The sequence below is a fragment of the Rhamphochromis longiceps genome, linkage group LG14, assembly GCF_057381845.1.
Source record: "Rhamphochromis longiceps isolate RC_006_pf linkage group LG14, R_longiceps_female_GT1.1, whole genome shotgun sequence".
Classification (NCBI taxonomy): Eukaryota; Metazoa; Chordata; class Actinopteri; order Cichliformes; family Cichlidae; genus Rhamphochromis; species Rhamphochromis longiceps.
The window spans coordinates 17224199-17238775 of record NC_140570.1 but is presented as its reverse complement, the minus strand read 5'-3'; the positions used below and the strand labels follow the sequence as shown (position 1 = coordinate 17238775).

At 41.9% G+C, this 14577-nt stretch overlaps 1 protein-coding gene across 2 annotated transcripts in view; it reads left to right on the top strand.

Moving 5' to 3' along the window:
• Positions 1-14063, top strand: part of gramd1bb (GRAM domain containing 1Bb) — a 117855-nt gene extending 103792 nt beyond the window's left edge. For both annotated transcript variants that reach the window (XM_085379629.1, XM_085379628.1), the window contains 15 exons: positions 2881-2965; positions 3453-3556; positions 3643-3738; positions 4503-4583; positions 4726-4841; positions 5828-5987; positions 6311-6500; positions 6616-6759; positions 6873-6991; positions 7081-7223; positions 7382-7485; positions 8192-8486; positions 9251-9358; positions 9648-9768; positions 10123-14063. In XM_085379629.1, coding sequence (XP_085235755.1) covers positions 2881-2965; positions 3453-3556; positions 3643-3738; positions 4503-4583; positions 4726-4841; positions 5828-5987; positions 6311-6500; positions 6616-6759; positions 6873-6991; positions 7081-7223; positions 7382-7485; positions 8192-8486; positions 9251-9358; positions 9648-9768; positions 10123-10212 — 1956 coding nt within the window. In that variant the 3' untranslated portion in view covers positions 10213-14063. The remainder of the gene's footprint in view (positions 1-2880; positions 2966-3452; positions 3557-3642; positions 3739-4502; positions 4584-4725; positions 4842-5827; positions 5988-6310; positions 6501-6615; positions 6760-6872; positions 6992-7080; positions 7224-7381; positions 7486-8191; positions 8487-9250; positions 9359-9647; positions 9769-10122) is intronic.
• The last annotated feature ends 514 nt before the right edge of the window (positions 14064-14577 follow it).

Sequence of the window (14577 nt, the reverse complement as noted above, 5' to 3'; positions counted from 1 at the left end):
CAACAGCGGTAGTAAAATAGAGAGTTTATTGTTAATAGGATAAACACACTCCTCCGGTACACAGCATAAAACCCCACCCAGGTTTGCAGTACCAGTCTCCTCCATCCCCTACTGTTTGTCCAGCATGTTAATAGTTAACCAGATCGATACACGCTGTGTGTTGGTAGTTCCACTTTATACCCCGTTCGTCCTAGGCGTCACTGTGCCGCCTGAACTCTGCATGCAAAGTCACAGTCAAGTCAATGAACTCTTTCTTTCCTTAAGCTATAAAGCTACAAAATCGACACGAATACACGGAAATACCACAAGTACGGGATGAACCTTCATTAAGTTTCATGCTCATGATGTAAAGGCATGTTTTCCAAGAAGCCTGTGATATTTTTCTTTCTGCTTCCTCAACTTACGCAAAGATGGGACTCGTGGCTGGATTCCAGTGCCCAAATATGACTTATAAATTTGCTTAGAGCAATGAAAATCCAAGCCACAGTTACACTTGTTTTGTGTTTTGTTTTTTTTTCTCTCTGTTTGTTTTTTGTTTTGCTCACCAGTCAGACCTCCATAACTGCGCCCACGTTTTTGAGCGCCGAAGCATTTTTTTTTGTTAAGAAAATCTATCGATTTTAAGTGCTGCTGAAGTAGAAGCTCTCCATCCTTCTCGCCCACTGAAAGTAGCAGAGGGGGATCAGGTGTCAGGAGTGCATGAATGACCTCAATACCAAGGCAGGAAGGAACCACTCCATACTTGCAGTTTCTTGAAATCGCCGGCGTTCAGCACGTTCAGTACTCGTACTTTGGATTCCAGCGGCCTTTCATTCATAAAATAAACGTTAAAAGCCCAAGAGCAAAGAATTATCGAGCGCGTATTTATTCATTCTCCTCGCTCTGCTATTTAAACCCTGGCTTGCGACCCGGTGCAGTCCCTTTCAAGATTGATGGTGTTGTTTTGCAGCCAGAGGTAACTGGAGGTTATGCTCACATCTGTTCTCTATAACTCAATCACTCGCTCAGACTGTAAGACGGACTCAACACATACTTTGGCTTTTTTTCCCTTTATTCAGTCCTACTTTTTTCCCCTACAGCTACATCTTTGTTTATATTAATCCTCCAGTCTGCAGAGTAAACTCGCCTCATTCTTTGCTGGTCATAAACAGAGTAATTATCAGGCACTCAGACCTGGACAGCAATACACACACACACACACACACACACACTCATGCTCTGCTTGCACACTTACGAGGAGGAGTAAGCAGAAAAAAGGAAAAGGCTACTGGCGTGATAATAAACGACTTGTTGGCTGGGGTTACTAGAGGGCAACGGCCGTAACTCCTCTCCCTGTCTGCGTGAAAGGAAGCGAGAGAGAGGCACAGAAAGACAGAGTGAGACAGGAATCATGTGGCTGGAGTGCGTTGTGTCCACTGCTCAGTGTTGAAAGGGAGCAGCACCCAAGAGGAGGAGGGGAGCGCGGATACTACAGCTTCAAACTGCTGCACACATTGTCTGGCTTCTCTTATTTTCCCAACTTTTCTCGAACTGACAAGTCAAGTCGGCTGTGAGACGAGCCCACTGGGGCGCATTTTTGGAAAACTTGTTTCCATCCAGGCAGCAAAAAGGATCTGGCGCCCTGAATATGGAACTGGATGAGGACTGTACGCTGTCTGACTGGGAGGCCATGCTGGAGCTGGATGAGGCGTTGGCATTGTGGGTTCTGCAGGGTCCAGCTAGAGGGGAATGGGGTTGGGAGTGGGGCTGGGCTGCCTCAGACCTTCAAAAACCCGAGTGGGACAGTGAGGAGATTCCTGCTGTAAGTCGACCCCAGCTCGTAAGCTGAAAACATCACGGGGAGAAGCGTTGAAAAATGAAAATGTAACCTTGAAGCGGCAAAACAGAGGATCGCCCAGAGGGCTTTTTTAGGGAACTTTGTGTGCTGTGCATGCTGCTGTGAGCGTAGTTCTGTGGTAAATCCCCACCAATAATTCAAACAAGTGGTTTGGCTGTGAGTCTTTGCTATTTGAAATCTTCTTGAGCTCACATAGGCCTGTTGTTTGTCAACAGCGGAGGTTGTTTCTAGGGTTGTTTTAAAAAATGGAAACATGATGATGTCTGCAGAGAACGGCATGATTTTTTTTAAGAACACTTTCAGTTTTTTGGCTTTAGACTTCTCCCTTGAGCCTCGATCAAAAGGAATATGTATTTTCTTTTCTTTCTGCTTAACTCTTGTTGCTGTTATGTTTTCCTGAAGTTTTCCTGTTGAAGGAAAGCATCTGGCACGGACAGTGAGAGCCTTCCCTCTGGTACACATTTGGAGATATATCACAGGCTAATCTAGTCAGCTGAAGCCAAGCATAAAGAAAAATACTGGTCATATGAAACAGAATATGCTTCCCGTTTGATCCTAATAAGCCAACACTGTCTGCTTGTTTACACTTGAGATTTCATCGATGATCCAACAAAAGCCTCACTGTCAGAAATATGTCGCCCTGTAATGCAAATAGGATATCCTGACTCATAAATACCAGTCATGGCAGCATGTGTTTTGAATGATTTGCACTGGGCTGATTCTTTCCTTGTATTGCGCTTTAAATCGGTTATGATGCGTCCTTTCAGATATCTCGGGCTACGTACCTCTGCTTGCCGTACTCTGTATTTCCATTTGCAGTAACTGTGAAAATCCCCCACAGGATGAAAGTCACGGCATGATTAAAGTAAAGCGGACATACCGATCAAACCTGTGGGTGGTTTTAACAAGGTTATCTCACATGCTCGTGGAAACAAGTAACCCAGGCTGTGTGACAGAGGCAACACTTGTGAACAGAGCATGAGGATGCGAGTGTGTGTTTGTTTGTGTGTGTGTGTGGTTTCTGACTCTGCCTGTCACTGCAGGTGCTGAGCCCGACATACAAGCAGCGCAATGAGGACTTTAGGAAACTCTTCAAGCAGCTCCCTGACACAGAGAGACTCATTGTGGGTGAGTGTACACACTGAGGCCATCTGAGTACTGGCAGGGTGCAGCCAGCTTGGTAGTAATTAGAAAATGATTAATCCTTCCGGAGCAGACAAGTACGGGATATTCCCACCGGCTGACATCATGGCATGACTGTAAATATGTGTCGATTTTTGTCACTGAGTAAAATAAATCCCACGGTCTTCAGAGGCCTTAGTGTCATCGTTTGAGGAGACCTTTTCCTTTTCGGGCACTCATGTGAACACGTAATGTGAACACAAGTTTCGCTCATTTGTTGTTGAGAGTTTCTCAGTGTTCCTATGAGTACAGTCATTGTTGTAAATGCTTCCGACTAAATCAAACTGCATGTGAACTTGACTCGAACTTGCTGAAATGGTCAGTTTTGTGTCCTATTTGTTGTTGTTGTTTCTGTGCTACATGGTGCAGTTCCTGTGCCGTCTTTTTTCTCATTTTCCATCATGTCTGATTTCATGACTCATCCATGTTGCAGACTACTCCTGTGCTCTTCAGCGGGACATCCTCCTGCAGGGACGACTCTACCTCTCTGAGAACTGGATCTGTTTCTATAGCAACATCTTCCGCTGGGAAACGCTGGTATTGCTGCACTTCTGTGCATTCTTTCTGGCAGTATTGGGTGTGTGTGTGTAAGTAATGGTGTACATTTGTGTGTTTGTTTAAAGCTGACGGTGCGGCTAAAGGACATCTGCTCAATGACAAAGGAGAAGACCGCCCGGCTCATTCCCAATGCCATCCAGGTCTGCACGGACACTGAGAAGGTAAGGGATACGCAAGACTTTGTTTTCAGTGTGTACATGTCAGTGTTTATTGATGATGTGGCTGCTGATAGAAGCACAAAGATGAAGTGTGAAGTTTACAGAGCTGTGCTCTCTGCTCAGATTCAGCCAAATACTGCCAAACTGATCAGACAGCTACAAATGGATGATGAGATAAAGCACCCCGGGAGTGCAAACCAAGAGTTTCTTAAGGAAAAACAACAGGATATTCTTCTATGGCCCAGTCAGTCATCTGATCTCAGTGAAACAGAGGCGTTTTTTTTAGTTATTAAATGCAAAACTGCAAGCAAATGACACAAGCAAACAAGCTGCAAATTAAAGAGGTTTCAGTAACTTTCTAGTCCCTGTACTTTCTTGGGAAAAAAAATCTGAATTGAAGCTGAAAGTCTGCATTAGAATCACACATAAATGTTTGATTTACAGCCCACTGTGGGGTGGTGGTGTGCAGAAGCAAAACTACAAAATTGCGTCTTTTTCCTCAAACATTATGGAGGGCACCCGTAAATGTGTCAGAAATATGTGCTTTAGTTTTTATTTTCATTTATTTCAACTAATTTACAAAATTATTTCTCCCTTTCATTTTGTATTTTGTTACTTTTTAGTTCCCACTTATTTAATCTCCCAGAACTGACTCTCTTCCCTTTTTTTCTATTTGCATGTCTTTGTACATGATGCAAATTCCTTTATTTATGGTGTTATTTTAGTTCCATGTCGGCTAATACGAGATCGCGTTTTATTCTCTGCAGCACTTCTTCACCTCGTTCGGAGCCAGGGACAGGACGTACATGATGATGTTTAGACTGTGGCAGAATGCGCTGCTCGACAAGGTCAGCAAATCCAATTTGTGACTTTATGCTTTGGTCTATATTTTTTTTCTTTTGCCACACATGGGATGACAACAACAAATTGCTGCATGGTTCCCTCCTCACTCTCTTCGTTCCTTATAACTGGTTTGTTGATCTTCTGCAGCCTCTGTGCCCCAAAGAGCTCTGGCACTTTGTTCATCAGTGCTATGGCAACGAGCTCGGCCTGACCAGTGACGACGAGGACTACGTTCCTCCCGATGATGACTTTAACACCATGGGGTATGTCTGGCTATGGTGCTGCATCAGTTACTATGGCTACCACTATAAATATTGTCATTTGGTTGCCTAATTTCCCAAATTAGAAAATAATTATTCCGGCCAACATGAGCCAGAGCCAGTAAATACTGAGTATTTTCTGTGCCGATGTACTATTAATACAGTCACGGTTTGAATGCTTTTATTCTACAATGCACTCACAGTGAAGGCTAAAGGCTTTGTTGCGAACATGTCTACATACACATAAGAGACAGTTTGCCTCAAAATCAAGTTTACATGTTTCTCCCCTAGTGCTAGTTATCGATCTCGATCTTTTTGTGTTGAGCTCATCAGTTTTGGGTGGAGGTGTCTGTGTTCCTTATGACATAATGTAAATAAATGGCACTTGGCTCACTGTGCTCAGAAGAGCCAAAAAATGTATTTGAACAAGTCGTTCATTCGAGAACTCATGACCTACCTCTGCAACATAGAAGCACATGAACCCGTGACGGTGTGACATGACACAAACATGTGACATAATATAAACATACAGAAACAATAGCACTCCCCTCATGTTAGCTAGTTCCTTTGATTGGCCAGCGTGAAAAACATTCCTACATAAAACCACAAACCATGCTGCCTTTGCAGTGGTTGATTCATAGACAGTGACAAGGTCATGCTCGCAATCAGTAGCCATCTGGGTGTGTCAAGTTGACAATAAAATGTCAATAAAAAGGACTCACTCTGCTATCAGTTTGTGATTGAACGGGGTCAAGTCAGCAGCCTCTGATAACACGGGAATTACCTGTGACAGATAAGCAGAAATTAGAAATCTCTTGCCATCTGTTGTAAATCCATTGCTGTCTACAATCAGAGAAATTCACATTTACTGCTTACATCCAGACTACAGGCAGAAACTCATATATTTGTAACTTAGCTATTCTATTATCACAGACGTCTCTACAGCTGCAGTAAAGTCTGGGGCTGTCACGTTTCTCCATTGCCTTCAGGTTCAGTGAGGAGATTCCCAATGAGGAGAATGAGATCAACAATGATAACTTGTCCAAGAACAACGTAGAAGCCAAGCCTGAAGGGAGCCCTCCTCCTGTACAAAAGAAGCTCATCCCAAACAGCACCATCCCCACCCCTGGCAACCACGATACCATCACAGTAAGTTGTTGCAGTTATGCTCTATACTCTGTTTTTAACCACGTAAAGCCTAAAACATGAAATCATTGGCAGACAATTCCTTTCTATTTTTTTATTTCAGTGTTTATTCTACCTTTTGACATTTTTCACGTTTTTAAAAAGGAAATAACATTTTACTTTGCATATAAGAGTTTTAATTTGTATCATTATTGCTCCATTCAGTATTTTTGTGCAGTTTTTTCAGGTTTTTCAGTATTTAAAAAAAACAAATCACAAAAATTTAAATCAAATCACATGCAAACCTCAGAATCTCTGAATAACTTCACCATATTGTTTTTCCGCAGTTTGACCTCCCAGCTGAGGAATATGCAGACTGCCTGCCAGATGGTGATCTGCTGGCTGTCCCTCTGGTGGTGGAGGAAAAGAATGAGACCAGTGGGCCTGCTGGTCCTGTCCCATCACCGTCACTGGACTTCAATGACAATGAAGACATCCCCACTGAGCTCAGTGATTCTTCAGAAACACACGACGAGGGTAATTGCAGAGAGCGGACGGTCTTTGCTAACAGGACGACTATTCATATAATTTAAAACCAGAACATAAGAAATGTATTTTCTTTATTTGTTATGTGTGTTTCTTTGCCACGTAGGAGAGGTACAAGCCTTCCATGAGGATCTCAATGGCAGGCAGCATATCAATGAGATCTACAAGTTCAGTGTGGACAAGCTGTATGACATCCTTTTCACGGAGTCTCAGTTCATGAGTGATTTCATGGAGCAGAGGCGATTCTCAGGTCGGTACGCCTGATGTTCCTGCACGTGATTCAGTCAAGTCACGTCTGAGCTCCTTGGAAAGAGTGCAAGCTAAAAAGACAGGCTTTATTCAATTCGAACATTTGCTTTTCAGATATAGTGTACCATCCATGGAAGAAGGAGGAAGATGGGAACCAGACCAGAGAAATCATGTACACCATCTCTCTGTCCAACCCCCTGGCTCCCAAAACAGCCACAGTCACTGAGACACAGGTAGTGATGTCAAGTAGAAACATGTTTAATTATTTAAGCTCTGCTGTGCTTTATGAGACACTTAAACTACATTTTGTTGATTGTATCAGACTCTATACAAAGCCAGTCAGGAGAGTGAGTGTTACATCATTGATGCTGAGGTCATCACACACGACGTCCCCTATCATGACTACTTCTACACTCTCAACCGCTACATGCTCACGAGGGTGGCCAAGAACAAGTGTCGGTTACGGTGAGTCATAAGACTTCGTGACATAATTATTTTTGGACCATCTTTCCCCGTGTTTAAATTATTTTTAAGTGTTTCTTTTCATGGTTTATCTCAATTTATTTAGCATTTTATTGCAAAGACAGAACCTGTGTATGAATACAGTCATCCTCTTCTCCTAGGATATCAACAGAGCTGCGTTACAGGAAACAGCCATGGGGGCTGGTAAAAGGCTTCATAGAGAAGAACTTCTGGAGTGGGCTTGAAGAAAACTTCCGCCATCTTGGTAAACTCCATGGTTGTTTGGTTGGCTGTTTCGATTGGTCACATCAGTCATGTGGTTTTCTTAACAAGAAGACTCAGAGAGCGCAACTCGAAGAGCAAGGGCTAAACTAAAACCTTTATTTATGATGCTTTTATTACAACATGCTGACGTCAGCTTGTTTTTATTAGAATATGATGACATCAGCCTGTTATGGCGTCACTGTGAGCTCGTAGAGCATCGTATTTTTTCAAAAAAGGGGGTGTTATGCTCGATATGATCTTGGGCGCTAACAATGAAGGTCAAACTCAAATGCTCAGCCAACATGGTACCCGTCCTCCAAGGCCTGGTATATTGTTGTGAACTCCATAAAAATTGTGGGTAATATAGTTTTTTTTTACTGATTTTAACATTTGATGTGATCTTGACCCTAGTTATACCTTAATTAAATCAGCTGAAGCTGTTATTGGTATCTACCATCACACAAAACTTTCACAATGATATCTTTGGACACTGGACTGCAGCAAACAGACAAACAGACAGACAAAGAAATGGAACCGATTACATACTCCCCCCATTCAAGGGGAGAAATAATGGCAACGATAGACTTAATCTAATCATTGCTTAATGCTTAAAGAGAGAACAAGAGCATGTGGATGTTTTCAACAAGCTGAAAGTGCATGGGTGTTATATATATTTATATGTAACAGGTGTGTTTTTCCTCTCTCAGAGTTGGAGCTGTCCAAGCTGGAGGAGATACTCATGGAGACTCACCAGCTGTCTCCAAAGGCAAAAGTGGTGAAGAACTCCACGGTGAGGCGCAAGAAGAGGCCGCTTCCCCACATGCGCAGCCAGCATCTGGATGAGGCCCTCAGCCCCGTTACCACGCCGACAGATGAGGAAGTGATCCAGAGGATCAAACACGTGGCCGGCTCCACGCAAACGAGACACCAGAGTCCAGAACACCTGCCCGGAGGCTTCGCTCTGTACAGCGTCTCCAAACTGCTGCTCATCATCAGCTTTGTGTAAGCAGCTCATCAGAGCACGCACGTGCACACGTCATTCCTGTGAGGATGGCTGCACAGTTGTCCATCAGGATGTAAATGTACATTTGACACATGCTGACATGACTTATTTTAATTTCCTTAGAAATATGTCATTATTGTTCTTTTGAGTGTAACTCCTTTCTCCTCTTCTTTCATTGCCATCCATAGGATCTGTCTCAGGTACACATATATGTTCTCTGATATATAGACAGATTACAAATTATAGAAAAACTAACAAACTGTCTTAGTAAGGTACTGGGCCACTATATGTCGGCCGATTGGCTTTAGCGTTCCTTAGCAAGTTTGCTCTTTTATTTAATGTCTCAATGTCGGTGGAGAGTGACTGACTGACTGATGCACAGTCCAAAGTTTCCTGTAGGCGTTCAGTGATGTTGAACTCTCATTACTCTAAAAACAGCTTTGTTCCCACGTGTGTGTATCAAACTATTTAGCGACGCCCTCGTGTCCTTTATCCTGGCAGAGAGGATAAAGTTTGCAAGTAGATCCAAACTATGTGAGCAAAATGCCCCCAAAGCATAACAGAGATTCATTTAATCATTACATTTGTCATCCGTCTGTATTCAGTATTTATTGAAAACCATCCCACAGTCAAAGTGTACTTTCAGTATACATCAGAGTGCTCATACCAGCTCATTAGAGGCATTATGAATGATTTCAAAGTGAAGCTGAGCCCTCGTTTGTTGACTCTCTTTCTTCATTTCTGTCTCTTTGCCCTCCTCCAGCCTGGTCCTGCTTGTGTTCCTCAACATGATGCTTTTCTACAAACTGTGGATGCTGGAGTACTCTGCGCAGTCCTTAACAACCTGGCAAGGTCTGCGGTTTCATGAAAGGTAAACACACCCCAACAGATCCATGTGTACACACAGTTTATTGCACTGTTTTTTTCATTACTCTTTACACAGAACTTTCTGTTAAACACATTAAAGATACCCAAACACTGTAATACAATTCCAGACAGGCACACACATCCGTAAAGTAAACTGCATCCATATTGTCTTGAACAGGAAATCTCCACGCTTGCTTACTGATTGTTAGCAGTCCCTTAAAATGGAAATAATGCTTCAGTGCCTGCACCCTTAGGTTGCTGTGTGTGTTTATCTGTGTGTGTGTTTTTCCAAGTAAACTGCCTCAGACGCAGATGGAGTGGGCCCAACTCCTGGAGGCACAGCAGCGGTACCACGATGCTGAGCTGCAAAAGTGGAGGGAGATTATCAAGTCATCCGTAGTGCTGCTGGACCAGGTATAGAAAAAGTTTCTTTTTTTACAGCAGATAGTAAATAATAATATAATTAACATTATTTAAATTAAATAAGATAAATAATAATTCTGAAAATGTAGTTTTACTTTTATTTATGTGTTTCAATATTTTTAATAGTTTCATTTTTAATATTAGTGTAATTTTAATATTATTTCTGCCAGAAGAGATTGTACGTGTTCTCATAAATACATTCAACTCTGACCAAAGCTTACATTTGCTAACTAGCTTGATTTTCATTTATGCTATTGCGACCAAAAGTTTGAATAACTTTTTCGCCTGTTATTAAAATGGAGAAAATACTATTTAACATGTGTTCCTGTTGTTTTGCTTCTTCAGATGAAAGACTCTTTATTGAACCTCCAGAGAGGCATTGGTTTAAGGGACTACCCCTCTGAGACTGAGGAGAAACGCAGTCGCTATCACTGACACACTACCATCAGGCCATGAGGGCATGCTGTGCAATACGGGACCTGTTTTCTTTTTGAACCAGTATGCCGTCAGCGGCAAGACAGAGAGAGAACAGAGAGGGGTGGTGGGACCAATAGTGAGCGGATCCATGGACATAAAGAGAGGAACAGTCATCTCTAGCGTATGGAAGTTAAAACCACCCCCAGAGGACGAAACCACGGACAGAAAGGGTCCCGATCACACACAGGAATCGAGCTATCCCCAACAAGAGGAGGTGCAAGACTTGCTTCCTCTAAACACCTTGGGGATAACCGTTTCCTTCTACTCTCTTTATTTCCAAGTGCATCCTACTGTAAGCCATGTGAGCCAGGAGCGTGGCGGAGAGAGCGAAGGAAAACTACTGCATGCATTTAGACAACCTATCTCCCCTCAGTCAGTGTTAATGTGGTCCAGTTCCAGTCTATGTGTGTCTGAAAAAGAACAGAAGAAGAGGAGAGATTGAGTCAAAGAAAAGGGGAGGGGGATCCTTTTGAGTCTTAACGGCTTTCTACACTCTCCGACTGTTCCAAATCAATCGTACCCTAGAGGTCCTCGCTGCAGCGTCCCTTCAGTAAACCTCCAGGTGATCAGAGGACAGGTTCACTCCACGAGAAAAGACGTATTGTAGCTGGGAGATCAGCTTCACTGATCAGCCCTTATTGCCTTGTTTGAGCCTGGACTGTGTGGTTTCTGTCCGGGCTGGTTCCCTGACATACCGATGAGTAGAGCGTAAGATTGATAAGATGCGATTCGCAGGCTCGGTTTCTCCCGTCACAGTGTTACCTACCTTATGTCGCATTATTTCTCATCCTTCTGATGAAGTCGAATGTATTAGTCTGGGGGAAAAAAGAAAAAAAAAAGGCTGGACTTTGATCACAACTTGATAAACTTTGAAACGGGGACGCTGCAGCTAGACCGACCAGTAGGGAGTCCTGTGTTCTTACATGTTTTATTACTAAACTGTGATTATATCTCTTTAAAAATGTTTCAGATTGGAAAGAGGTCATGAATATATTTGAAATATATAAGAATATTTCATTATTATATAATATATATACATATATATATATTTAAAAATATATAAAAAACATTACCTATATTTATTGTTAATTTATGTACATACAGAAATGATCAGAGCTCTAGACCAGTTAAAGAATTTCTAACAAAAAGTGTTTTCTTCTAAAGATGCATGCCAGATATGTCTGTGACATGTCCAGTGTGCAAGTATGATTCTTCATTCGCGCGATTATGTTCGCGCACGTGAGCGTGTGTGTGTGTGTGTGTGTGTGTGTGTGTGTGTGTGTGTGTGTGTGTGTGTGTGTGTGTGTGTGTGTGTGTGTGTGTGTGTGCAGGAATTTTTACCATTCCACATGTCTATGTTTCTTTTCTGGCTCTTCCAGCTGGACTGCCTTCTTTTCTTTTTTTAATGCTGATGTGTTTGGATGCTGCCTTGCATTTGTCCCACCAGGGTGCAGCTGCACATTTGAAGAGTTTTGTTCCAAAATGATGTATCAGACAGCTGGAAACAGCCACGATCGATTGGTTAGGTAGTGTCACATGCACATTTGGCTAAGAAGCTAAACGATGCCTGGCTCGACCGCAGGAGGAAACACAAACCCCTTTGAGGTTGTGTCAGTAAGAGCATCTCGCTTAAAATCAAAAATAACCGGAGCTACCTGCTGTGACAACCCTTTCTAAATAAGGGCAGGAAAAAAAAGTAAAAATATATATTTTTTGCAGTTTGCAAAAATGAAATGGATACATGCTATTTTGGAAATGAACCCTTCGTGCCCCCTGTGAGCAACTCTTCTGTTCATTTCACCACATTAGCTGCCGCTGTTTGCTAAACAGGAAGAGGTTTTGGCATTTTAGGAAATCTGCACATTTGCTGTAAGGTTGGATGATATGATCAGATGCTACTGTCACGTGTGTAAACTAAGTAAGTAAATAAGAAACAAAAAGAAATTAAGCCTGACAGTTTTTGTTCATTCTTTGTAAGTTTAGATCTACCTTCATATTTGGCATCTTGGTAGGATCTTTTCATCTTACTCTCAGTAAAAAAATAAATAAAAAGTGAGAGCATAAGCACATTCCTCAAAATCGAAACCTCTTCCTTTAAAAATACCTGCGTTAACTCAAAATGTACTCTACCTTTCCCCGTTTCAAGTGTCTGTCTTGGATGCAGTGAAAGCATGAGAATTAACTTTATGCAACTAAATTGAACCAAAAGAAAGTAGAAATGTACTTTCACAGAGGACGTATTGTTTTAAATTAAGTATTTATCATATATATATATATATATATATATATATATACACACATACATACATACATACACAGGTGTTAGTATGGTGGTTTACTCACTCACCTAACAACATCCCCAGGTTTGATCCCAGAATGATGCACAAATCCCTATTTGGGGTTGCATCAGGAACGGCACCCGGTGTAAAAAAAATAATAATAATAATAATTTTATCTGCTGAATCAAACACACGGATCTGCCCGCTATGGCAACCCCCTTGTGAATAAGGGAGCAGCTGAAAGCAGCTATATAAAAAGTAGTGTTACGTTTGCTGAGGCCTCGCCCCGAACTTAGCCTGGCACACCTTCTCGTCCGTTTTCCGGAGCAAAGATTGGACGAGCGATCAGTATGAGGGCAAGCAGATAACTTTACTGTGGCGTGTTCTCGACCGACATATTGAGCGCGTTCCATTTGAAGAAGGCACAGTGACGATAACGCACAGAAACCTTAAGACGTGAATGTGAGCGATTTTGAGATGTTTTCTGTTTTATAGAAATCACCTTCACAATCTCGAAGGCACTGAAAGATTATAGTGAAGTTATGCTTTGTGTGTATGACGGTGCGAATACATGGAAATGTAACTGAAATGCTTTAAGAGTTTGTTTTCAAGTGTAGTGAGTAGATTTTTTCTTCTTCGTTTTCAGATGCTTCTGTAGTAAATGCTTGATTGAGATGGTTTTACTGACACGTTTTCACCGTCGCGGCTGAGTGAAGCAGTTAATGTCACCTCAGTCCAAGTCAGATGCTCGATCGGGCTTTTGAGGAAGCTGTTGCGACAGCAAACTTAAGTTTTATTTCACAAATCTGAACAGTTATGCAAATTTACTTCTTGTTTTTCTTTTTCTTCAGAACTGTTTCTCATTTTTACCAGCAAATTAAACAAATTAAGTTTCATTCTATAGCAATCAACACTTCTTTTTTTTTCTGTCCATTTGCTTTCACTCTTTCTCTCCTAGCATGCACTCACGCAGTTAATCTGTGTTAATTGAATGATTGTATGGTTGCTATCGCTGCACAACTGTGGAACCAAGGTGACCTGGGAGATTTTGTCACTGACAGCAGATGGAGTTTCTGTACGTGCTTTGTTAACTGTATCCATTGGGCATTCGCCTAGAGGCAACAGAGCTACCCTTGCAACACAGTGCTGACTAACAGCCTTGGTTAACACACAGTAGGAATCACACGCAACCTCCTGAAAACGACCACTGATTAAAACTCTTCTTCGAGTGTGTCTTGATAAAACATGTACTGTGTAGTTCTGTTCAAAGAGAATTCTGCTGTATGTTTTTTTTAAAGGTTTTGATCTCTAGACTTTTAGTGAAATTTCTACATGAGATGAATATGCTGTATGTATATGTTGTGTATATCTGCAGTGTGCACACACGCACACTGTCAAAAGAATCCGACCTGCGCTGCGCGTAGGTTTTGACTTGCTGATGACTTTTGCCTCATAGAGATGGGAGATAAAAGTGGCTTTCTGGTTCATGTGAAGTAGAGGTTGGAAGTTTGAATAAAGAAAAAATACTAAAACAGATGCTGCTGCTATTTTTGGTGTGGTTACTTTTGAGTTTCACAAATGCAGTAATGAGTGAGAAGAAAATTAACATTCATGAAAATCTGGAACTGAATCACAAAAACGGATCCTTAGCAGATTTGAGAATGAGGTAAATACAACCTCATTCTAAGACAAACAGCAACACGTGAGCTCTTACTGTCAGGATATGTTGTGTTAGGACCCAAGATGGAGAGGTTAACAAAAGGCATTATTGGATTGATGGAAATCTATATAAGGCCAAACACAAAACGATGCAAAACAAGTGCAAACTATTTCAATTCACAAGGGACCAGGGATCAGAATGACGCTAGAGAACTGAACTACACTCTGACAACAGAAAGAAAGTGTATAAATACACAGCGGGGAGATTAGAGCAGAGAAGAAACACCTGGGACACAGTACCAAGACACAGGTGGACAGGAAGTAACTGATGAGAGGGAGGAAAACTGAACACAATGCCCACGAGACTAAGGATTAGCAAACTAAA